Source organism: Peromyscus californicus, unplaced genomic scaffold (genome assembly GCF_007827085.1).
Source record: "Peromyscus californicus insignis strain IS unplaced genomic scaffold, ASM782708v3 Scaffold_12__1_contigs__length_115047231, whole genome shotgun sequence".
NCBI lineage: Eukaryota > Metazoa > Chordata > Mammalia > Rodentia > Cricetidae > Peromyscus > Peromyscus californicus.
Genome location: NW_026294413.1, coordinates 58,066,896 through 58,092,433, shown reverse-complemented (window position 1 = coordinate 58,092,433; position 25,538 = coordinate 58,066,896). Strand labels below are relative to the sequence as shown.

At 45.3% G+C, this 25,538-nt stretch overlaps 1 protein-coding gene across 3 annotated transcripts in view; it reads right to left on the bottom strand.

The window, feature by feature from the left end:
• The window catches only part of Elp3 (elongator acetyltransferase complex subunit 3), a 68,642-nt gene that overhangs the window by 12,658 nt on the left and 30,446 nt on the right, over positions 1-25,538 (bottom strand). For all 3 annotated transcript variants that reach the window (XM_052732911.1, XM_052732910.1, XM_052732912.1), the window contains exons 9-14: positions 24,078-24,204; positions 21,586-21,779; positions 12,548-12,638; positions 10,281-10,346; positions 8,669-8,896; positions 7,877-7,958 (exon numbers count right to left, since the gene is read on the bottom strand). In XM_052732911.1, coding sequence (XP_052588871.1) covers positions 7,877-7,958; positions 8,669-8,896; positions 10,281-10,346; positions 12,548-12,638; positions 21,586-21,779; positions 24,078-24,204 — 788 coding nt within the window. The remainder of the gene's footprint in view (positions 1-7,876; positions 7,959-8,668; positions 8,897-10,280; positions 10,347-12,547; positions 12,639-21,585; positions 21,780-24,077; positions 24,205-25,538) is intronic.

The following is a 25,538-nucleotide window of genomic DNA, read 5'->3' as shown; positions in this document are numbered from 1 at the left end:
AAATAAATGACCAGGGAGGCCAGGATTAAATAGCTGTGGGTAAATTCTATCAAACAGATTTAAAAAGAGTTAGTATCAATTCTTCCTAAGTACTTCCACCCAATGGAGAAGAAGTCTTTTCTCTTTGCTCTCAGAACCAAGGTGCTCATGTCGACAGTCCTGTCCAGGATACCCAGGCTCTGAAGCTGCTCCAGCTAAGGCCTGTCACAGCACAGACCAGAGAAAAACCATCTCTATGTCCTGCTGACGTTCTCACATACCATTACTGAGCAAATAAGTAATTTCTGTTTTAAATCTCTAGATCTGAAGCAGAGGGAGGATTCTGTTAGTCAAATAATCTGAACAACCAGAACTTGTATACGATTCACAGGAAGAAGGAATGGGCCTCATAGATCTTGGGGCTTTGGACTGGTATACCAACATTCCTGAGGTGGTGGGCTCATTAGACAGTCATCTGCTCAGGGAGGCAGAATGGGGGAGCATCAACAAACTAGCCCACAACTACTTGCTTCAGAGAGAGGAGAACTTCTGTCAGAGTGCAGAGCTCAGGCTGGGATGCCAGAAGAGTGGAAATATGCCATGGGATGTGTTGGAAGCAGAAATTCCCAAACTGAAAGGCGCTACAAACTCCCGGCTTAGAGGGCTGTAGCAATATTTTCAGTATTATTTATCAGTATCTACTCACCTTAAGGGAAAGAATTCTGCCTCTAATAGACATAAACAATAAAACATTATTAAATTAAATGGGTTAAGGCCATGTCAAACGCTTATAGAGAAAAACCCAATACTGTTCCTAGGAGAGTTGAGGAGGAGTTGAGGTTGCAATAAAGCATTAAGACAGACCAAGGACGGCAGCCTCTTAGAGAAGGCCTGCTTCCCCAGCAAGACACCTGAGCAGCGTTCACCTTTACAATAAAGGCAAGCAGCTAATAACCTCAAAGTTTCCAGAACTTTTAGGGATATTAGCACTGACTACATGGTACAACCCATTTTTCCTTCTAAGCGAAAGCATACAACCATTACTGGCAATATCCACAAACCAGGAGGAACAGGACTGGGTAGAAACCCACAGCATGGCCATGGGAGTGAGTGAGGCTAGCCTTTGGATGGCGACATTTCTGAAACACAGAAGGCTAACAGGTAAAAGCCAAAATGCAGTTCTTCCACTCTGACAGGCTGCTGCATCAGTGCTATTGCTTCTGTTGGGGAAATGTCCCCAAGACTCAGAAACCTACAAGATCTAAATGGTAGCCTACTGGGGACTATTGTAAGCATGAGCACTAAGGAGGTCATATGATGCTTAGTGTGGGATGGTACCTCATTCATTTCTAACAAAGTGGTACCTGATTCAGCTACAAGAGACAAATGTCAAGTACTCCTGAGACAAGCCAGGCAACCATTCCTCCATGGCTGAACTACAAGAGACATCAATTAGCAAACATGCAGTCAACTTATTATTTAGCTGAATAGCAGTCTATGCTATCAATGCCAGTCTGATTAATAATGATGATGAAGTTAATAGAGGACTTGTAACAGTACAATACTTTATGCTGTATCTATTGTCTTTAAAAGCAAGATGATAGTAATGATAAAAACAAGCCCATTGGAACACATATCAAAAAAACAATACGCATGATCACTGTTAGAATACCAAAGTGGAAGAAGGTACGTGGAAGCCAGAAAACGTGTATTTAGTTAGGGGATGCTGCAGGGTAATTTACTTAAAAGAAAATTATACAAAGGATGAAGGAGAGAGCACAAAAGAGGAAACGCTCTTTCTCTTCCTTTTTGCTAAGTCCTGTATTAACACACATGCACATGTGGTACAAACCAGTTTGCATTTGGCAGGCTTCCTGGCCCATTAGCAAATAGTCTGCCATAATAAAGAGAAGCTCTTCTGGGGACTCTGGTAGGATTATGAGTCCATTATCAGGCACAACCGGCTACAAATGGACTCTGCTTTTCAACTAGATTATAATGCAAAGAATAAAATAACCTTGACCCAAAATGGTGAGCCATGTAGGAGCCTGGGATACAGGTGAGGTTTCTCAGATCCAGGAAGTAAATCTCAGCTGGTCATAGCCTAAGGAAACAACTGCTATTTTCTGCCCACACAGAACATTATTAATCAGGGGCTCTGGGGCACAAGACCATTAATTTCTGTCCTAGGAAGCCATACTGGATTATATAAGGCACAGACACATTGATTTTTGACTACTGGGGACTGTAGTCACAGCTTTAGGTCAGTCACACGGCTTTGAGTAAGATGATTAAGAATGACCTTATATCCATGGTGACTGTTTTACTCACCCTGTATTTAGATCTCCCGGCCATCATCACTGGCATTGTAATAGATTTAACCAAATGGCTACCAGGCTCTGACTTGAGAGGTTTCTGACATCAACCATTCAGACCTTTTCTCGTCTCTTACCATCACTGTGTGATCTATCAAGCTTGTACAGCTCTTGGCCAATGGCCATATTAATTTTCTACTTGAAAGAACACAAATAGAATACTGCTTATGACGAAGGTAGTCAGGGAGCTTGGGGAATAGCTGTCCATCTTACCGCATAGTAATTAGCTTGGCAAACTGAAACAGTAACATGATTAAATCTGATACCTAGCCAAAATTGCCAAAAGAAAAAAAAAATCCTTATTCCGTTGAAGGTGCTAAATGGCTTTTTAAACAGTGGCTATTGATGATTATATTTGCCCTTGTAGAAATGGTATGGGCATTGTGACATCAGAATTCTGGTTTCCATGGTAATTATTAGTGATGGCATTTGAAAGAGTGCAGTTAGTTTCCACAGTAGAGGTCCTTCCTCATACATGAAGGATGAGATAAACTGCTTCTTGATGTTAAAAGGACAGACTGCTGATCACCATAGAGGCAAACACCACGTTTTTTAAGTAAATACAATTTGTTCATCTTAACTAGCTGGGCACACATAGAAGCCGTTTAAGTCAATTGCTCAGACACCAAAGACCTTTGAACCAAGACCCTTGAACACAACTGGGACTAACTGCTTTGCAACTGAGCAACAGCTAACTGATAGTTCCTACCTATCATCATTTTTTTGAGACAGGCTTTCTCTGTTTAACAGAACTCACCTTGTAGACCAGGCTGGCCTAGAACTCACAGAGAGAGATCTGCCTGCCTCTGCCTCCCAGGTGCTGTGATTAGAGTCGTGCGCCTCCACCGCCCGGCTAAACTAGCTGTCTTTAGAACCCTGATTGGCCCATGTTTTTCGAAGCAGAAAGCAGCAGCCAGTCCTAGTGGAGAGATGATCTGGAGCCTAAGGAGCGGTCGTCTCATCCTACCCTAAAGATGGGACAATGGTGGAGACCCAGTTCCCAGAAGGCAGGCAACTCAACATTACACCTCTCCTTCTGAGATAAGAGTCTCACTCTGTAGCCCATGATGGCCTTGAACTCATGGCAATCCTCCTGTCTCAGACTCTCAAGTATTGGGATTATAGATACTTTTAGTTTTCCCCTCAACACACCTAATGATTTTGATGGTGATGAAGCTAAATATTTCATTTTTGGTTTTTAAATAGTTTTCACAGTTAAAGTTGACAGTTAACTTGTACTTTAAAAAAGTGAGTGAACTTGAATGCCTCTTAGAAAGTAATTCATCTGACTAATTGCTTAAAGCAGTTTTTAATTTTTCTCATGTAGCTATATTCACCAAGCACACAGTGTACAGTTTTCAATAAATACACGGATAGAAACAATGTTTATAAATAGGGAAAACGAGACTCTACAGAACCTTTCTACTAGTGGCTCAAGTCAGACCTACAGTGAAGTTACTAGTACTGTCCAGAGGTAGAGCACCGGATCATACGTCGAAGTAACAAAGAAAACCCCTGCCAAGATGAAGGGAAGTCACAACGAATCAGAGTTCTACATACACGCGTTACTCTTATAGCCAGGGCAAGGAAATGAGAACCGATCCTCCCTCACTTCTCCTCACGAATCACGTGAAGACAGAACAGCTGTGCCGTCACGTGTGGGACTTAGAAGAAAGCCAGGGACGGAGAGAGAGCAGAGTTACGAGCTGAGAACATCGTCTGAGAAAACAGTAGTCCAGTGGTGACCCGTGTCATGTACCCACGACCCACGGCTGGGATCAACTGCCTAGGGGACTTGAGCACCACCAATCTCATCACCAAATACCAGCTGAGAACGAGAATGGAATCCATTCCCGAAGAAATTAAAGGGTCATCTATGGTGTCAGAAAAGGGGCTGGGGAAGTGTAATCAGTAAAACCCAAGTGGTCCCGCTGAGAACCAAGAGGCCAGATGTGGTGGTTTGAACAGGAATGGCTCCCATAGACTTGTGTTTAAATGCTTAGCCCATGGGCAGTGGCACTAATAGGCGGTGTGGCCTTGTTGGAGGAAGTGTGTCACTGTGGGTGCTGGCTATGAAGTCTCATATATTCAAGCTATGCCCAGTGTGGCACAAAGTTGTCCTGCTGCCTGTGGATCAAGACGTAGAACTCTCAGCTCCCTCTCCAGAACCATGTTTTCCTGCACACTGCCATACTTTCTGCCATGATGATAATGGACTAAGCCTCTGTACTGTAAGCCAGCCCCAGTGAAATGTTTTCCTTTATAAGAGTTGCTGTGGTCATGGTTCACAGCAACAGAACCCTAACTAAGACACCAGACTATAACGGTCAAAGATAACCTGATGGACCTGATTTTAATAAAGAACATGAAATTCATTAGATCACAAGGAGAGTGGTTGGCAAGGCAGGAATGGAGCCTTGGCTCCCTGCAAACTCCTTACCAGCCATATATTTTCTATGCCACATATAATAGTGCCATTCATGACATGCACCCCACAAACAGCAGTATTGTGCATCATTAGAATTTTGTTTAAGGATCAATGTACAGAGAGCAACTATACGACTTTTTTTAAAAAATACCAGTTAAAATATACATGTGGGGCTGGAGAGATGGGAAAGATCGCTCAGCAGTTACGAGCACTGGCTGCTCTTCCAGAGGACCCAGGTTCAATTCCCAGCACCCACATGACAGCTCACATTTCTGTAACTCTAGTTCCAGGGGACCTGACATCATCACAAAAACATATATGCAGGCAAAAAATACCAATGCACATGAAATAAAAATAAACTAAAAAAATACATGTGAGCATACACACACACACCATCACCACCCCATTTACAAAAAATTGAAGGAAAAACTAACATCAACACACGGCACAGTAATAAACACTTGCTAGCTACCTTCCCTAAGTTATGTACTAAGATCTCTCAGACCCATGATAGACTGCTAAGTAAGAGCAATAAAAGGCACCTGCCACATAGCAAATGCGTTCAGTGTCTCCTTGTGAAGGCTGGTCAGAGTTAAACAGGAAGTCAAGGAGGTCATATGTGGTTTTCCTCACTACAATGGTGGGGCTCCCAGGCCAGAGGGCAGGAATCAGTGCTCACCAACCTTTCTCCCAAAGAACTCACTTTAGTTCCAGGAAGCCCTTCCAGGGCTGTTCCTATAGAAACCCATTCTGGCTGAAGAACCCTCTGCAGGGTGCCGGGGAGGATACCCAGCACTGCAGCGGACAAAGGTTGTTCTCTTGCCTGCTTCTCTAAGCAAGCGGCTTCTTGTTATTTTAGAAATTCGCCATGCAGAAGACATGAAATTGAGTTATTATTTAGAGTATGATAAAAAGCTGGTGAGGACAGATGCTGACTCCCACTCAGAAAGACACCCTGCTCAGAAAAAACAGACAGAGGCTCTTATGTGCAATTGGACTTGACCTCAGGCATGTCAGGGGCCCTGGGTGGATACTTCTGAGGGAAAAGGGGTGGCAGGAAGGCAGTGATGGAGAATGGAAACCTGATAGGGTCCCAAACACCAGAAAAAGCACGTGTCTCAAAGCCATCCCGGAGTGTAGGGCTGCAGGTCAGACAGGGTCAACTTAACAACTGGGAAGAGAGCATAGTGTTGGGAGAATACTAAAGTCTAGCCTCTGATGTGGTCTGGAGATAATCTGAGGCAGCCACTGGCTGGTGAGCAGTTGTGGGCTCTCAGCCCCCAACTAGAACAGAATGTACTGAAATGACTTTAGGCAGCTCTCTGGGTGATCTCGAAGCCCACGACAACCTGAGGCTCCGGTGTTGCCAGCCCCGCCCAGATGCACAGGCAGAAGGCATTCTGAGGCAGGCTGCCCTTTCCTGGTACTCCTGGCCAAGTACAGGGTAAGCCGGGAGAGGGAATCACTTTCTATTACTCATCAGTGACAGTCAGGTAGCCTCAGCCAGGTACTTCTTTGTGGGATTAAAGTAATGGAGAAAAATAGAAAAAGCTAGATATGCTAAGAAATACATTATGTATCTGGGTAACATCAAAAACCCAAGCCAGACTAAATGATTAAGTGAACCTGTGTGATCATATTTCTATAATTATGATCACGAAGACCTGGGTACCAGTACTGATTTATTGACTGGCAACTTCTTATTGATTTTTCTTTTAAAAACCTCATCGATGGTGGCGCACGCCTTTCATCCCAGCACTTGGGAGGCAGAGCCAGGCGGATCTCTGTGAGTTCGAGGCCAGCCTGGATCAAGTGAATTCCAGGAGAGGCGCAAAACTACACAGAGAAACCCTGTCTCGAAAAACAAAAAAAAACAAAAACAAAAACAAAAAAAACCCTCATTTCAGCTTTAATTTTCAGAGAAAAGTATTTCTCAGGTCACAGGCGAGCTTTTGGAATGCGGTAGTCAAACAGGGAAACAAAATGCATTCCGGGGGCAAATACAACACAAATTCTGATTCTGCCTTTCGCCACCTTGGACTCCTTACTAGTCATTAGGTTTTTCTTACAGGGACACCACACCGAGGAGGGAGAGTAAAGGGGTTGTCCATCATTTCCTGCTCCCCCCACCAGTCTCCTTTCATGTTCCCTCCCCAACTATAAGATGTCTTGCTCAGCAGTGGGGGTGGAGGGTGGCTCTTACAGGATTCAGATACACAAGTCCACGCAGATGCCTTGGCAAAGGCTGGAGGAACTGAGAACACAGCAGGTTCAGGAAGAGCTCAGACCTTCCCCTGCCCGACCTTCCCGAAGACTCCTCCAGCCCATCCTGAAGGGGAGAACATCCTTACCTCTAAGGATGGAGAGGTACCAAGAGGAACCAACAGGCCTTGCTAAGTCCCCCAGGTGAATTACTCTCGGTCTGCCCATATCCCTCCTCCTATCCTGTTTTCCCATGACTCTCCACCCTTCATCAACTTAGTTTTAAAACACGCAGGTTCCCATGCATCTCCCAGGCTTCATTTCCTCTGAAGGCTCCTGGGTCTTACTCATTTTATGTTAATTTGTACATGTTCCTCCTGTTAATTTGTCGTCGCTCATTTAATTTTTGGATCTGGCCTGGGACCCTAAGAGGGCAGAGGAAAATTTCTTCCTCCCTCCTACTTCCAAATGGAAACGCTGTCACTCAGGAGCAAAGACCACAGCAGCATCCTGGAAGGGGCAAGAACTACACGCTGCCTTCAATCATCCTGCAGCAACATCTCAGGTCTGCACTGCTGACATTTCCTTAGGCCAGACTACCAAACTCCACTTCCACAGACAGAGCAGCTGGCATAAAGCACAAGAGAGACGCTGACCACAGTGACCAGAGGTCAGACAAGCAGGGAATGCGCACAGGTTACTGGCCTGCTGCTGGACAGCAGGGTGCCTCTAGAAGCTCAAGCTGACCCAAATGCTCAGAAACTTCCTGCAGCTTTGAGCATGAGCCCTTCACTTGTCAGCCCAGACCAGTTCTGAACAGAGTAACTATACAGAGGCGAGAGTGAACCTCACTGTGGTGTCAAGTGTGAATTGTGAACTCCTCCCCAGTCACCTGATATAACGGCGATTTTCCCAGATCCATGCTCTTCCAGAGCTATTCTTTCCGCTTCTTCCATCAGCAGCATGCCGAAGCCCTAGAAGGAGCACCAAGGAGTTCGTGGATTAAGAAGGGAAGGAAGACCATTAAGAGAGGTTGGTACAATGTCTTAAAAGGTGATAAAAAGCTATTGATGGTTAAGGAAAAGGAAACCCCTGGACCCTGCCCAAAGCACGCTCCGCGACTTCGTGAAGAAGTCAGCGCCGTGACGAGAGCCAGCTACGGCATTCTGGGTGACGGGTCAGCGTAGGGCTGACTCCCCTCCTCACCTTTCTCTTTAGGTAAGGTCTAGGAGTCTGGAGTAACAGGTCTTATTTATTCAACTCACCTTCCACTTTTTAAAGGGTCTGGAATGTGGCAAAATTCTTACATCATCCAATTGGGTTTACCTTAAACCTACTATTACCATTGTTAATGTATTTTCCTGAAACTGAACACCACGGATTTCTAACTTTAGGTTGTTGAGGTTAGAACAGGGATTTATACATATTACACCTGTGAATCACATTCCTGCCATTACCTCATTTGATTCCACAGGAAGTGAAACAGTTTTGTTTAAGCAGGCACACTGGTGTATCTGTTGTCTCCCGGCACCCATGGAACCACAAGGGAGCAACATGGAGATGGAATGGCCCTGAACACAATGAACCCTACCTCCCTCTTTCCCCCTTCCCTCCTCACCCACCGTCTCTTCCTGTCTCAGGCAATTTCCTAACTGCAGGCCCACTGGAGGCAAGATGCGGGTACCTGATGCTGGAATTTAGAGGGGTCCCGGCTGCTGACAGGGACTACACTCCCGTACACATGGAGCTCCCGGACTATGGAAACGCCTCCGCCCAGTTCAAATCGGAAGGTTTCCTCAGAGCACTTCCGCAGCCTCAGCAGGCCAATCAGAATATCCTGGTCAGGATCTTCGTAGGACAGGAAGGTTTCCCAGCCTCCATTGGCAACATAATCTCTCCGGACCAACTCAACCTGTTTGATAAAAAGCCATGAAGAGCCTCATTCAGAATTAGAGAACCAAGCTCATTTTTATAAGTACATGGATGTGTTTAGGCTAATGTTCAGCTAGGAACAAAGGATGAATCATCACTAATTATGGTTTTTATTTGCCTCCTCTCAAGTAGCACAGGATTAAACAAGAGTTCATGCCTTGTTCATGGACTATTATAAATGGAGAACAATTTTACAAATATTTGAACTTAATTAACCTTGAGATTCTCAGAGATATCCAGCTCAGTGACTGCTTCTATGTAAATTTATGATGTCCTATGTATTGTCTCTAAGATAAAACTACAGATTAAATCACATGTGGGGCTTTCAGAACGCTTCCCACTCCCCATCTTGCTTTCAAACTGTCAAGATAGTCAATGGTTTCCCTGTTTAGTCCTTACTTCTTCCACTAAAGTCTACTTTGTATGTGTGTGGGGATCCTCCTTTCTTGTTTCTCAATGGGATTTAAGAAAGAATAACATTCGCAAGGCTTGTGAAATACGCCGAGTGGAGGATGAGCATGTTAAAGTTCAACTGCACTTTCTCAAAGAGGGTGAATGACAGCTGCATGGGGACTTCAGGGGTCGAAATCTACATAGGTTCTGACTCTTCAACCCGCTGGACAGATGATTCTGAGCACTAAGGAGCAAGAGGTGTACATTCAGAATTCTACATATTTGGATAAGGATATAACAGACACACCCTATAAATGGGGAGGACACACTCAAAGCAAAATCAACAACCCTCAGCCTAGTGTTTGGTATAGAATTAGATTAAGAACTGCCAAAATGATTAGATATGTTGGGTCTACTTTTTCCCTTGAAAGGCCCTTTAATGTCAACAACAGTTCATACTAAGAACGGAAACACTGCTACAGAGCTCATTTATTCTAGCCTCTCTCACATGGGGCTACCAAGAATTGTGCCCCATAGAAAATGTTGCACCAAGTTAGACATTATAGATGTATGAAAGTGAAGTTACCCTGAATGCCTCAGGGAACTGTGCTGAAGGTCTGGGGAAGCCAGGTAGCTGCTGCCGTCTACTCCCTGAGTCACTGCCAAAGGACAAGAACTTGACAGTTACAAAGAAGAGACCAGCAAGGCTCTCCACAGGAAGGCAGCCCCTAGTCATGGGCAGCTACTCACATTTGAGTACATTCAATTCAAATGACTGGAGCTCTGAGTCCCGACTGATGAAAAACAAGGCACAGCCTTGGCTCTCCTAACCTGGCCCTTCCATAACTCAGGGACTCTCATGCCTGGCTTGCCTGACTGGATGCTCTCTGCTCTGCTGAGTTATTCACTCATTTCTGGGTTTGCTCTGTGAGCAGATGGGGTACACTGGGATGGATTTAAAGGAGACTGACCTGGTATGGCCGCACTTTGTGATGAATTTCTTGGATTCCAACCTCCCTGGTTCTCACATCTCGGCACTGTCAAAAGAAAAAAAAAAAAAAATCAAAGTAGTGATTCATTCAATGTTCATTTAAAATAAATCCTGGGCTCAAAATCAAGTCTGAACATAACTTACACTGAAACAAAAGAATGAAAACTTAAAAAAGCCATCTTTACTAAATTTGAGGATGGGAATTTGTGAAGTACAGTTTTCCTTTTGAAATGAATTCAGAATTCAAAGAGATCATATATTATCTTGGGAAATATAGAACATTAAGTTAGAAAGTCAGAAAATAGTTTTGCCCAAGAGATTTAACTGTTTGAAAAACACAACCCCAAAATATGATTGAAAATACCGTCCTAAAATATGATCACAGAGCCGGGCGGTGGTGGCGCACGCCTTTAATCCCAGCACTCAGGAGGCAGAGCCAGGCGGATCTCTGTGAGTTCGAGGCCAGCCTGGGCTACCAAGTGAGTTCCAGGAGAGGCGCAAAGCTACACAGAGAAACCCTGTCTCGAAAAACCAAAAAAAAATATGATCACAGAAGAACAAAAACAAATCCTTAAATTTTCATTGTGTATGACATTAATATTTTTAATGTCATATCATTTTAGATGTATCAAAAGGATACATATTAAAGGCATGTTTCCCTTTAAAGAAAGGTACTGAGGAAGAATGGGGAGCAGGAAGGAAGGAGAGATGCAGAAGGAGCATGAATCATGTATGACACAAGGTGAACCTCAACTACAGATGGCTCTTGGACATCCCTGGCCATGCACAGCTTCCAGGAGACAATGCCAATGCAATGCTTCCTCTGCGTGGCCAGGATCTGTAACTGCCCTCACTCCACACCTCAACCCAGTGTGCACGCTTTACAGCCTGACACAGCAGTACAAAATCCTTGCATTAGCCAGTGACATGTCCTACGGCACATTCTTCCCCTACAGAATAAACCATAAATACAATTTCAGTATTCTAATACGTTGTACCAGTGAGACAGGATCATGCTAGAAAATCTGACGACATCATGCAAACAATTTTACTAACAATACATCTATAAGAGCTCAGTATTCAGTTTTGCAAAAACAAAGGTATTTTGATGCTTTGAGAAACCTGCCCATAAGGATACTCTGCTGATGTGGCCACCAGATCCTGCAGCTTATCTACTGAGAGCAGATTCTGTCTTCCAGCCCAGCTCTATACAGGAGACTGTGTGTGGCTGAGTTACCTGCCAGTCAACAGGTATCTGCTGCTTCTACTTCTGGTTTTGCCTGGGGCATGGTTTTGTTTGTTTTTTATAGGGCAGAGATGATAAGTGCTTTCTGCTAAGAACATTGCCTACGGGACTTGGGTCTTTGGATTTACTCCTGGGCCACTTTGCAGAGGCTAGCAAGGGTTGGGGCAGGATTAAAGAAGACCACTAGACAGGGAGACTGCCAGTAGCCAGGCCTGCTGGTCCCCTAGAAGCGGGTCCTTAGGAGGCCAGAGATGGGAGACTGAGGCCAGCTGGAGAGTGGAGAGCAGAGCAGGCCCACAGTCCTGTGTGGTGCTGCTAATCTGCTTACATGCATTTGCTTATTTCTAAAACTGAAAAGTTGGCTATTACATTTAATTAATTAATTATTATATTTTTTGTTGAATAAATCAATGATATTCAAAAATTTGGACAACGTTCTAAATTTTTTCCTCCACGGTAATTTGAGCAAGTCATGGGCAAGTCTACATATGTGTACTGTTCCAGCCTTGGAACCATCTCTCTGAAAGCATGGTCCATGCTTAAACACACACGGTCAACAGATTCCCCTCACCCTCTCCCAACTGATGGCACTGCATTCCGACAGCAGAGCCTAACCCCTGATGCCCTGGCCAGGCACCCCTCCTGGCTTATTTCTTCAGAAGCCCTAAGAAGTTTCTAGGATGCTTCATTTCAAACTCACCACTACCTCTGGAGACCATCAAACTAACAGCTTCCTTCATTCTGTCAGGGTCAAGAGAGAGAAGCTGCTTAGTAAATATAAAGCCAACAGGCCACAGAAGAAGTCAGAAGGGACAAAGGGACAGCGGCAGCCTTTGTCCCATGCACTTCAGCTTCTACATGCTACACAGAACACCTCTAACATACATCAGCTTTCTGACCCAAATGGTACCAGCAATGCCTAAGAGTGACAGCCCTGGAGATACGTGTGATGAGATTTCTTTTGTCTTTACAGTATACCTGGCAGCCACATTTACTCAAACCTGTATTCCGAGGTCTTTCATTCTTGCAAATGCCAGCTCTCGCAGGTTGCCATGCTCTACTCCTGAGCTGACGAGGGGCATCGGAATGTCTCTGTAAGAGAAAAAAAAAAAAAGTTGTGGAAAATGTAAACCATTCTCCACAGCAGTATGGCAAGGAAATTTAAAAAATGAGAAACAGTGAAAAGCCACAAAGCCATGGAGCAGAAAGCAGAGGCAGAGTATCCTAAGGAGGAGAGGGAGCAAGGTTGAGAGCATCCCTACACCTCAGCTTTCCATCTTCAAAGCTGACTTCCGCCCACCTCTTGGGGGGGAGTGTCTGTGAAAGACATCTAATGGAAATCACATCAGAAAACAAAGCACAGCATCTGCCCCAATGGCTGGGAGCCATTAGGAAGGATCTGGGGCTCAGGAGACACCTGTACTAAGTGAAAGAAGAATGAAAAGAAAGAATCCTCAACTCAATGGAGAGAAGTGACAACTCTGATTCACATGCCACTTTGCAAACACTTTCCCACACAGTAGCTGAAAGCCACCAAGAAGGTCAAAAGCCTCTCTATAACTGTTCTCACAGACCCTACCCCGTTTTCCCCCAAATCTAAACCAGAAGGGACTCTGCTTTAGGGGAATGACATCTTGCCTAAGGAAGAGGAAATTAGACTTCTCTTCTGCGTTGGTATAGCAGAGTGCCAGACATCAAGGGGACGCTGAGCAGAAGCTGAAGTTAGGGGCTGTACTGTACCAGCTCCAGAAAGCCCATCAATGAGCACAAAGAAACATTTCACAATCTCTCAGGCTCTGGAATCCAGAGGGTTCCATGAAGATACTATGCAGAGAAACACAGCAGGAGGCCCAAAGTGAGAGCGACAGAAGAAATTTCTTGTATGTTTTTGACTAATTAGTTAGCATACACTGTTTATGTATAGTTTTTAGTAAAGTAATTCTTTTTTCTTTTGGTTTTTCAAGACAGGGTTTCTCTGTGTAGTTTTGGTGCCTGTCCTGGATCTCGTTCTGTAGCCCAGGCTGGCCTCGAACTCACAGAGATCCGCCTGGCTCTGCCTCCCGAGTGCTGGGATTAAAGGCGTGCGCCACCACCGCCCAGCCAGTAAAATAGCTCTCAAGCCAAATACAAAATCTTCTAAGTGCCCCTTTAACATTGAAATATTTTATAGTAACTTGTAAGTGTATGGAATATATAACTATCATCATATTAACATACTAAATATTTTTTTTTTTTTTCGTTTTTCGAGACAGGGTTTCTCTGTGTAGCTTTGCGCCTCTCCTGGAACTCACTTGGTAGTCCAGGCTGGCCTCGAACTCACAGAGATCCGCCTGGCTCTGCCTCCCGAGTGCTGGGATTAAAGGCGTGCGCCACCACCGCCCGGCTTAAATATTTTAAAACCTGAAATACACTTCCAAACACTTGTTATACATGGTCTGAAACTAACCTGAGATGATCAGCAGAGGCCATGCTAACTGTAAACGACAAATACATTGTTATTCATGGTAATTATGTCTGATAAGGCTGCTATGAACAACGAACCAGGGAAAACTGGAGTAACTGCTCCTAGAAAGTGCAGGGCTAGGGCTAGCTCAACTGACTCGAGCTAACCTTGCTTTGTGTGTGTTTGGGTTAAAATAACAACGACACATTTACCAGGAAGCTGCTATATAATCTGTAGGACCTAGCACAAAGTGAGAACATGTAGCCTCTTATTATAAAGTTGTGAACAATGTCAAGATGGTGACAGGGGTAGCAAGCCAGGTGCTAGGCCCAGGAGACCCCACAGGCTGCATGTTCTCATAAATGCCAACTACTAGAGAGGTCCTGGCAACACAGGGCCTTACTAGAATGCCACCTACCTTACTGTCTGTCACTACAAAAATGAAACACGGCTTGAATGGTCTTTGGTAGTGACATGCCTGGAGCAGAGCAGATGGAAGCGCTCAGTCATTAAGGAACAGAAATGTGGCAGCTACAACTCTAGAGACAGTATCCTTCACTGGAACTGAGGGGTACACTTTTGCACTGGCCAAGCATCTTCTCCATGCAGAGCAGTGCATGACGGATCTCAACTCCACACTCAGACTGGGTTACAGCTCTGGAGAAGATCCTGGGACAGGCTGTTAAGTGGTTGACCTTGTTGGCTCATCGAGGCAGGAGTTAAAATTCCTTTTAGGTTTCTCTAAGTAATTCAATCTAGTCTCTGGCATAAACAGGGACTACACATGCGAATATTGGCTCCATGGTAATATTTCAAGCTTAGATGTGCTGATATTTACAGTTTGCTCATCAAAAACCTTTCCAAGCCATGTTTAGAGCTGTTTCTGTCTTCTAAGTTCCTCATGCATCAGAAGCATGCTTCGGTTGCAAACTGGCATTCCTAGGCTGACGCCGCACAGTGATTTACTATCGTATCACGGCAGACAGCTGTCAAATAGCCTAGGGCAGCGGCACTCTAATGCGGAGCCCGTCATGTGCCTGGACAGAATCTTACACTTAATCACTGACTACATTCCTTGGGGCTAGAACACAGAACCTTCCAGCAGGATGTGCTTCATAAAAACACCCAGGAAGATGCTCCTGACTCAACTGTCAGAAAGCTAAAAGTATGAGACAGTTAAGAGGCAGGCAGAGGGTGGAGTACAGGAAATCACCAATGGAAACATCAAGGGATCGATTAGTAAGACAGACAAGCAGAAGGAAAACCTGAAATACGGTGCTTTCACTTGCATTACCTCCTCCAGAGACCTGCCTAAAACACAGCCTCTAACTCTTTTCACCGTGTACAGCCTAACAGTTGCTAGCCAACCGGGGTGGGTGGAAGATGTTAGGAGGTGGAGTGACATAGAAACAGGCTGAGTTCCTAAAGGACCAGAACAGAAAGACACCCGTGACTATGATTTCAAACAAAAACAAAGGAGGTACAGCGTGCCCCAGGAGGAGGCTTTTCTTGGTCAGCAGGGGCTTCTTTCTACAAGCCTGACTGCCAGCCTCCACATTAGAGCAAGGTGCTTAAGACATGCCTGGGCCAGCAGCAGAACTAGCCTAAAACTTGAAGATTGAAGTTAGAAGGAACTGGCTGAGTGAAATACCATTTGTCTCAGCCAGTTAACACTGCTGAACACCTAGCCTTCCCTCTGTACCTTTATACACTTGACTATGTATATGTGTGTGTTTCTGTGTGCACACGAGGGCAGGTGTCCACAGAGTCCAGAAGAGGGTGTCAGATTCCCTGGATGGAGTTACAGGTAGCTGTGAGGTGCCTACTGTGGAGGCTGGGATCAGAACTCCGGTCCTCTGCAATTGCAGTATTTGTGTTTAATGGCTGAGCCCTCTCTCCAGCCCTTCCTCTGCACTTTTGTAATAAGGTTATGCTGCTCATTTACATTTTCATTTAAACTTTTATCATCCAGCTCTTGATACAAGTTTCTTTCTTGAGGTTCAGACATAACAAATTCTACCTCAGTCTGAGTATAAATTTTTATACTCCTTAAAATGAAACTTCAGGGTTTTAAACACACTCATGTAATTCACACCAGCAGTGTTGCTGTCAGATGTTCTGGTACTCGACCGAGTGTCCCAGTCTGGCAGGATCTGTCAGTTCCCTAGCTTCCTGTTTGTCCAGGTAAGAGGATTCAAAATGAGTTAACATTTATGAATTCCTTTTGGGGGGTTATCTCCATAAAAAGCACCCCCCTTTTTTGTACTCTGGATCCCATGACTTGTAAATTAGACACAAACAAGTCATGTAAGAAAGAACACAAGGAATAATCAGACACAAGTCAAGTGCTAATCCCCACTAACAGGAAATGCAAATCATACCCTCAATGTAAAGAGTTATAGGCATGCAGTGTTATAGAGGATGAGAAAAAAAGGAATGGTTTACATGAATTGGCATAATCTCTTTAGAAACACTTGTTAATTGTATCTACATACAAAGCAAACCCCATCCCATTATAGTTCTCTTTTTTCAAAAAAGACTTAAAGCGCCGGGCGGTGGTGGCGCACGCCTTTAATCCCAGCACTCGGGAGGCAGAGCCAGGCGGATCTCTGTGAGTTCGAGGCCAGCCTGGACTACCAAGTGAGTTCCAGGAAAGGCGCAAAGCTACACAAAGAAACCCTGTCTCGAAAAACCAAAAAAAAAAAGACTTAAAGCATTAAAATAATGATAAAAATCCATAGATCCATTACCATATGCAATTCTTTCCATGGATTATATATACTACTATAACGGAAGTGAAAATTTCTGTGCACACTGATTTGAGCTATAGAGACCAGGATTATAAAGGAGGCTGGCATGGTGGACATACCTTTAATCACAGCCCTTAAGAAGCACATAGAGAGATCCTGTCTCAAAGACGGGGGTGGGGGGTGGGGATGAAAAGAGACCTGAGTGATGGTTAATCTCAACTGTCAATCTGATGAGGTCTAGAACTATTTGGGAGACAGGCCTCTGGGAATGCCTGTGGGAGATTATCTTGACTAGTAGATTGAGGTTGCAATACCCGCCCGCCCACTGTGGGTGGCGCCATTCCCTGGGGTGAGATCCTGCACTGCAGGGGAGAGTGAGATGAGCAGGAAGAGTCTTCACCTTCTGTGCTGCCCCGACTCCTCCTGCTATGACCTTCTTGACCTGTCACTGTAGCCTGAGACTGTGGCTAGAAGCACGACTCTTTCCTTTAAGTTTGTTTTTTAATCACAGCAACAGAAAAGTAACTAAGACAACCTGAAAGCAACCTAAATGTCTGCCTAGTAATAGGACCACTTACAACTTAAGACAAACTGACCTAGGATTGTTATGCTAACATTAAATTATAGCCCCGAATAGGATCTTAATCTTTTTTTTTTATCTGAAAGCTTTTAAATATAAGCTTTTAATATCTATTCATAAACAGGTCCTAGAGTAAGCTTCTGATGTATCAATACATTGTAGAAGGTTTATCGCACTATTTAGCACATCTATCCCCCACAGTATCAATTCTTTGTGACAAGAACACTCAAAAGACTTGCTTTTGGGGAGGGGGACAGTGGGCCTAGGGTTGAACCCTGGGCCTCACTTGCTGGGCAAATGTTCTATGGCCAGGCTATACTTCAGCCTCATTTCCTTGACATATGCAACTTTACAGCTCTCGCTTTACTGCACCACCAGAGAAGGGCGCCCTCCTACTTAACTGTAATTTTGTTTCAATTGACGAATGGTGACCTAATGAGAGCCAGCCTGGTTCTACTTCATACTTGTGTGGGATCAGTTTGTTTAGATTCCATACACTAGTGAGATAAAGTGGCCTTTGGTTCTCTGTATCTGGCTTATTTCATGTAAACACTGTCATATTTACCAGTCTCTGTAAAGATGAATTTCCATCACACAAAGACATTTCTATAAACAGTATAAAGTCATTGTTAACACATGTGCTGAAGGAATTGTAAGTTCTAGACCATTATCGTATTCGTGTGGACAGAGTACTGTGTGGCTAGCTATGAAGGCATGATACATTTGGAAAGTTAATATATCATACCTTGCTGAAGCCAAAGCATTACATCCCATGGTTGCGAAGCACTGACCTGACAGAAAACCACGCCGTGTAAACGTGGACCAGCATATGCAACCTTACACAAACGTGGACCAGCGTATGCAACCTTACACACTGCCTCAGGGTCGCACGAGTGGAGGCTCAACTTCCAGGGATTACTGAGGACAAAGGGACTTAAGTGCAGTACAGCACCCCTCAGTGTTCCAGGGTCACCTGCAGGCACCACGGAATTCTTGTTTCTATGAAGATGATGCCATATGCATACTTTCGATGCTCTCCAGATGACCCATCGTGTGTCATGGGAAGTCCTGGGGAGTCACGGCTACACTGCTGTCGAGAACAACAGCAGAGTGTTTGTGTGCGCACGGAGCTTCTCTAGGGAAGTTTTTATCTGGGGCTGGTTGAGGCCATGAATGCAGAACTCAAGAACACAGAAAGCCAGATGTACACAGAAGATCTGGAAATAAACATGGGCACAAACCAAAGAGCAGAACGGTAGGGCAGTTCAGTGGGTAGAGTGCCTGAGACTCGAGGTCGGTTCCTGGAACCCATGGTGGAAGGAGAACTGACGCCTGAAAGCTCTACACACACACACACACGCACACGCACACGCACACGCGCACGCACACAAACTGACTCCTGAAAGCTGTCCTCTGACCTCCATATCCTCACAGTGGTAACTGTGTGTAGATACCACACACACAAAGATAATAAAAGCCAAGTAGCAAAATAGAAAAAATATGAATTTCCATGCAGATAGTCACACTAACATTTCAGCAATAATATCTAACCAAAAACATAAAATCAAAATATCTTGAAGAAATTCTCCCCATGTTTACCAAAAGCAGTGTTTTACTGGACCATAGTAGGCTATACAAACCAAAACCTCTATGGATGAAAACTTGTATAATAAGTATCCAAAACCTCTATGGATGAAAACTTGTATAATAAGTATCCAAAACCTCTATGGATGAAAACTTGTATAATAAGTACCATAGTTATATTTTAAAACCATCAAAATAAAACATAATTTTAAAAGATAAAATGGAAAACATTATAAAAAGACTGTCTCTGAATTAAACCAGCCAAGGATTCTCTTCAAAGTTAGGCGAGTTACCAGCACACATCATGGGAACCTGAGCCCGCGCTGGCACTGAGGCGGTGTCTTGCCAGGTGTGGACTGTTGAAGCCTTGCTCTCTTCCAACAGCTGTCCCTGGACTCAGTCCTGACTCCACACCTTCAGGAGAGCTCGCCATCCCTTATGTTTGTGAAGCCGAGGGCGTCCTCCAAAGCCTCAAGGCTGCACACTCCACGCTCCCTTTCCCTCAGATACTTAAGAGATGGAGGCTGCTGTCACCCCTAAATCCTTACTGCCTCAACTGGTGCAGGCAGAGCCACGGTCCATGGCGCTCTTTCCTGAGGTCCCTGAAATGAAGCTGCTCATGTTACACGCGTCTCTGCTGCCGCTGACTCAGCAGTAAGGAAACAGGAGGCTTCCTCTTCTATTAGAAGACCCTGGTTCTCGGGGTGGGTGCGGGTGGGACTGGCCTCTTCTGTGACTGGGGTGTCCAGTCAGACTCACATGCCTTTGCCTCAGTTACTGTACTGTTCTTGTCGTGCTCCTCTCTCCTGTGGTACTAATTCACATCTTGGGAAACGATCTCTAAGTCACAGAAGTTCGAATAACTACGGTCCTGACCCACCAGAGAGTAAGAAGTGAGTACGACGTGGCAAGACTCGGGACACTCACACATCTCATGTGAGCAGATTCTATCACAACCACAAAACTGCCCAACAGACACTCTGCTGTTGTTCCAGCAGCGTCTCAACCAAGTCCTTCCAGCAAAAGCAGCCAGTCCCCATCTTGTATTTAGCTGTCACATTTCTTCAGTCTCTATCAAACAGAACTCACTCCCTGACCCTGACACTTTGAGAGAGGAAGCGCTAGTCATTTTCTAGTGTGTGTCCACTTGGGGTTGTATAATGTTGGCTCCTGATTAGACGTAGTTACAGACACTGGCTGAGGTGATGCTGTGGTGTCAACCGGTCCTAGCGGGTGGCACACAGCTGACTTCCCTGGTTTTGGATAACACTCACTCCAGTCAGTGGCCAGGCTTCTCCCTTCCACTTTGTAGTAAGTATACTGTGGGGGAACTTCAACTACGTTTAGTCGGTTCTAGCTCTTTGGTAGGTAAGCAGTCAGTAGGGAATTACATTCTTTCAGGCTTTCACCAACACGCAGAAGTGAACCAGACCCACTGCTCCGACAGAGCACACAGGGTTAGGTTCCCATGAGCCTCTCCTGCCAGAGTTTTTTGTCAACCATCAATAAATAAGCGCCTGCCCTCTGCGTTTCTGTTTAAAGACACCTTATTGAAGCTATGTAGTTGATTGATTGGCTGATGGTTCTCTCTGGGCTTTCTCAATAAAGGTTCCCCAGCACAACCTACTCCCTCCATAAGCCACTTCAGGGCCTTCCAGCACTTAGGAGCAATAGGCAGCACATGAGCACTGTGTTTGGAGGTCATTCTAAAGAGCCAATTCTTCACTAGCTCACAAAACCCTGAAAAATGGAGCATTAAGCTGAGTGCAAAAAGAACACTTGCTTACAGTGTGAAGGCTGCAAAGAGGCAGAGAGGCACTGTTCCGACCTCAGTTAGGAGTGTGTACATGAGCGACCCAAATTGTTCACTCTTCTGAGAATGATTTATGGCAAATGTGTTACGAGGATAGAGTCTGAGTCACACAATTTTCTAGTAGGTAAATTTGCAAATACAGAATCGACATATAAAGAAGACTGCTGATATTATGCTTCTGAGGCACACAAATTACTGACCTAATTAAGATTAGCAGTTGGACCGGAGGACTCCTACTTTATTGATTTGGTTATAATTTATTAACACACACACACACACACATCTACATGTCTATAGTGTGTGTGTATGCTTGTGCATGCATGCGTGTGCATGTACATGGAGGCCAGAGAACAAGCTCTGGTGTGGTTCCTTAGGTGCTGTCCACATCCTTTTGAGAAAGAATTCCAGTGGTCTGGAATTCACCAAGTAAGCTAGGCTGGCTGGTCACTGAGCCTCCAGGGCCTGCCTGTCTCTCTCCCCAGTGCTGAGATTACAAGCATGTGTGACCACACTGGGCTTTCTTTACCTGGGTTCTGGGGATCACAGTCAGGTCCTCATGCTTGCATGGAAGTACTTTACTGACTGACCCATTTACCCAGCCCCTTAATATATTTATTTTGATGTTCAAATTGTCCTAGAGTTTGCCCATGGGACCCCTTCAAGTTGTTCTTCCTTTCCTGGCTCATGGTTAGTGGATGATGAATATCTACAACATTGGCCATGAGACCTGGGCACGCTCCCCTTAGTCATACACATGGCATTCCCGATAGTCTACTTCTAATTTAAGAAAGAATCTGAAACTCCGCTACCTAAGCAGACTGCTCCTTTAGAGAGTATCCGTTATCTGGGGGCTGAAAAGTAACACGCACCTCTGCACTCGGTACACACGCGTCCATGGGGGCACGAGGGCGAGGATCCGAGCCACCAGCTCGACCAGGTCACTGGGAGAATAGCTCCTGTATCTTCCTGACTTCCACAGCTCATACAGCCCGGTTCCACGGATCACCAGGGTAGGGTATAGCTTCAAACCATCAGGACGAAAAGCAGGGTTCTCAAAAAATTCCTAGAGACAAGGAACCAAAAATTACCCTTCCGTTAGCTCTGTCCCACAGGGAAGGCTCACGCCCACGTCAGCTTCTCTCCACCTGCAGCAGGCCTGGAGCCGTCTGTCCCTTCCGTCAGCAAGTGTACCCTGGGATGACAAGATGTCGCTGCTGAGTAACCCCAGCCTGTGCTGCACGATACAGCCTCCTATGCAGCCCCATCTACGGCTGCCACCAACCTCACACTGAGCATTACTCTTTGGAAAGGCTACATTCCTTCCTTCCAGACAACATCTTTTAACAGTATACATGACTGTTTAAACTTCTGAAAAATTGTGGAAAAATATTTTTTTTCCCCTTCAAGACAGGGTTTCTCTGTGTAGCTTTGCACCTTTCCTGGATCTCACTCTGTAGACCAGGCTGGCCTCAAACTCACAGAGATCTGCCTGCCTCTGCCTCCCGAGTGCTGGGATTAAAGGCGTTCACCACCACCACCTGGTATGGAAAAAGATTTTAAGTAAGTCTCATCAAAGCCTACAATGCAAACAAAGGAAAACAAAGAAATCTTTACAATGTTTACACTAGGGCCCCTTACAGAAAAAGTTGCTGATCCCAGGATGCCACACTTTTGTTCTCAGGCTAACTGGCTACACAGTCCATTTGCTATCTGGACACTGAGCAACTCTCCTGGCTCATCCACTTCGGCACAGTCCTGCCGACTGCTCCTTTACCTGGGAGGCAGCAGGGAGACACCAGGCTTTGTCCTTTCTAGGACTCCACATGGCGCTGCCTCTAATCTTGACTGTGCATCACTGAATCGGACAGGGCCCCGTCCTTCCCACCCCTGCCCCTCTATCAGGATCTACCCAGCCGGCAGTGCTCTCGCTCAGGGAACTTTAAAATGTGCTTTAAATCTCCAGCTACACTATCCTTGCACACTTTGCACTGTTTAAGTTGCTTTTCAAGCAAATGTGACTGTAGGTTTTGGATTTCATTGACTGTCACCTTCTTGAATGCTGTATTCTTGTTGCACCATTTGGTCTTAGAGACATTCTTTCGTAATTGTGTGATTTCCTTTGTAACATTTATATTTTACAGAGTCATCGAGTCTTCAATCAACATTTTAGTCACTCACAAAAAAACAAGCAGGCAAGCCCTTCTCTGCCTAACTCGAATCTACACTGAGCACATGATGTCTGAGAAGTTCTGGTTCCAGGAGACACATGGGCTGCTATGTTCCTTTTGTAAGGATGAAGCTAGACTGAACTGGTCCTGGACCCATGATTACACACGGAGAGTTAAAACATGGGTTTCTCTCTTTCTCCTCTAAAATCACAAGGCAAGATGAAATATGTTTAAAGAAGTGTAAACAAAGAACAAGAAAGGAGATGAGGGGCATGTGGGATGGTACCATGACTTGAAGACAGGAAACAGATGAAGGCTGGCACACAAGTTGAAAGGGGAGAAACCGCACGTTAAGAGGCTAATGAAGGCCAGCTCATCACACCACAGTCCCATAAATGTGCTCACCTATCAAAAGGCCCAGGAACCAGGCAGAGTGGACAGACATGGAGTAAAAAGAGACAATGGATCCACGTCTGCACACAGAGGGACTTGTCTACTCCCTGTGCCGGCTGAGAAGGTTTTTTTCCCCCCCTCTGGGGTCATGGGACTATAGGATTCTGGCTGGCCACAATGGATGAGAACAGAAAAGCCAGCATCTGACTGACGGGCCCTGTGCCTTACCCATGCCACCTGCCACCACGTGGAAATGTCACTTCTTGTGATACCGTAAATGCTTGTTTTAATATTAAGTAAAAAAAAAAAGCTACATCAAGAAAAACCTCCCTCATCTACATGTAAATGTGAGTGTGCCTGTGTTACATATGCATAAACAACCTCAGTTCCTCAAAGCCCAAGCACTTTATAGTTAAAAAAGAAAATGTGTAAAAGTGTTTGTCGACATGTGTGCCTAGTGCCCAGGGAGGCCAGAAGGTGTTGGATCCCTGGAAATGGAGTTTCAGATGGTTATGAGCTACCATGTGGGTGCTGGGAATAGAACCCAGGTCCTCTGGAAGAGTAGTCAGTGCTCTAACCACTGAGCCATCTCTCCAGCCCCAAGCTTGACAAGACTATATTAAAATACAGTTTCTGTCTGACATCGGGGAGGTGGGTGACCCTTCTTTATTGTGTTTCTAATATTTTGGAACAGGTCTTAGAGCTTTAAGAATAGAAAACACAAACGTAAAGAAGCAAGAACAGAGAGGAACGAAAGCTCGCAGAAGCGATCTGGCTGTGCCGGCTCAGGGCACACTCACTATGAACTGCTCGATGTCTCTTTCCAGCCCCACGTTCGGCAGGTCAGGCATCATGTGTGCCACCACTTTGAAACCACAGTCTTTGGCCAGGTGGAATGATTCACATGTCGCCTTCACAGTGTGGCCCCTGGGGAGAAAACATATTACCTGTTACACAAATAAACGGACGATCAAGTTAACGGGGGTAGGGGGTGGGGTGGGGGGTGGAGTAGGGTGGGTGGCAGGTGGTGAAGGAAGAGGGAAATGATCCATGAGACTGAGTCACCTGGTTGGGAACAGAACCCCAGAAGTCACTCTTACACAGCTCCAGGGATGCTGGAGGAAAACCACTGTGCTTCCAAGACACTGTTCAGAAACCTCTCATGCACCTGCTCAAAGGCCTGGAAGTAAAGGCTGGGAAATAAGGACCGCTACGTACCAGATGACACGGCTCAGCACCATCTGTGAAATCAGTTTATTACTACAGCATCGGCGTTAAATAAGGGCCATACAGAAGCCAGGCAGGGCGGCTACCCACTTAGAGTCCTGGCACTTGGGAGGTGGAAGCAGGAGGCTTCAAGATGGTCCTTGGCTACAGACCAGGTTTGGAGCCACACTGGGCAACAACCACAACAAACCAAACCATGAAGGAGCTTTGACTTGAGATGTCATTTCACTTAGGGTTAGGAAATACTGGTAGAGGAGGAAGGAACGACAATCCGAAGCAGATCCCCAGTATGTTCCAGGGTCTGTCATGGAAGGTTTTGCTGGCACAGGGCTGGATCAAGCCTCTCAGCGTTCCTTTCCTGCCACATCCAAGCAGGCATCGGCTTGGATGACAGCTGGGGTGACTAACCAGTGAAGCCTGTGACAATTCCTTCACCATGATGCTCCCACTTAGCACAGAAGGGTCTCAGAAGCCATGGCTCTATCGGACTCCCTTTGGATCCCCACTTATGCCCAAGGCCCCACTCTTATTTCTAATTAGTTTTCACTAGTGACGACCAAACTTCTGGGATGAAGCTCGGACTTTCTTCTGAGTTCTGCACTCAATTATTCTACTTCAAAGTTTCTGTACAATATGGTCACGACTATGTGTATGTGGCTATAAAAATTAAATTACAAAGAAATATTCATTTCCTCGGCTGTCCTGTCTCATGGGACAGTGATGTCATGGAAAGTGGTGGTCCCACCTAGCCCTGCTCTAAAGCATGTAACATTTAGTGTATCCAAAGTGAAACTTCTTCCTTCCAAGGTTCCTGGACTTCCCTCCCAGCAGTCACCAAGCAGCACCCACTGCTTTCCAGGACTCCAGGGTTTCCTGCTTAAAATACTCCAACAGCTATGGGCCGAGTCTGTCTCCCTTTAGGCCCCTTTAAACCATCGCCCATATTGGAGGGCTCTTACTCAGGCATGCTCCTGTCTTAGCTCCCAGCCTGCTTCCTGATTAAAGCCAGGCTCTTGGGACTGATTCCTGGGCCT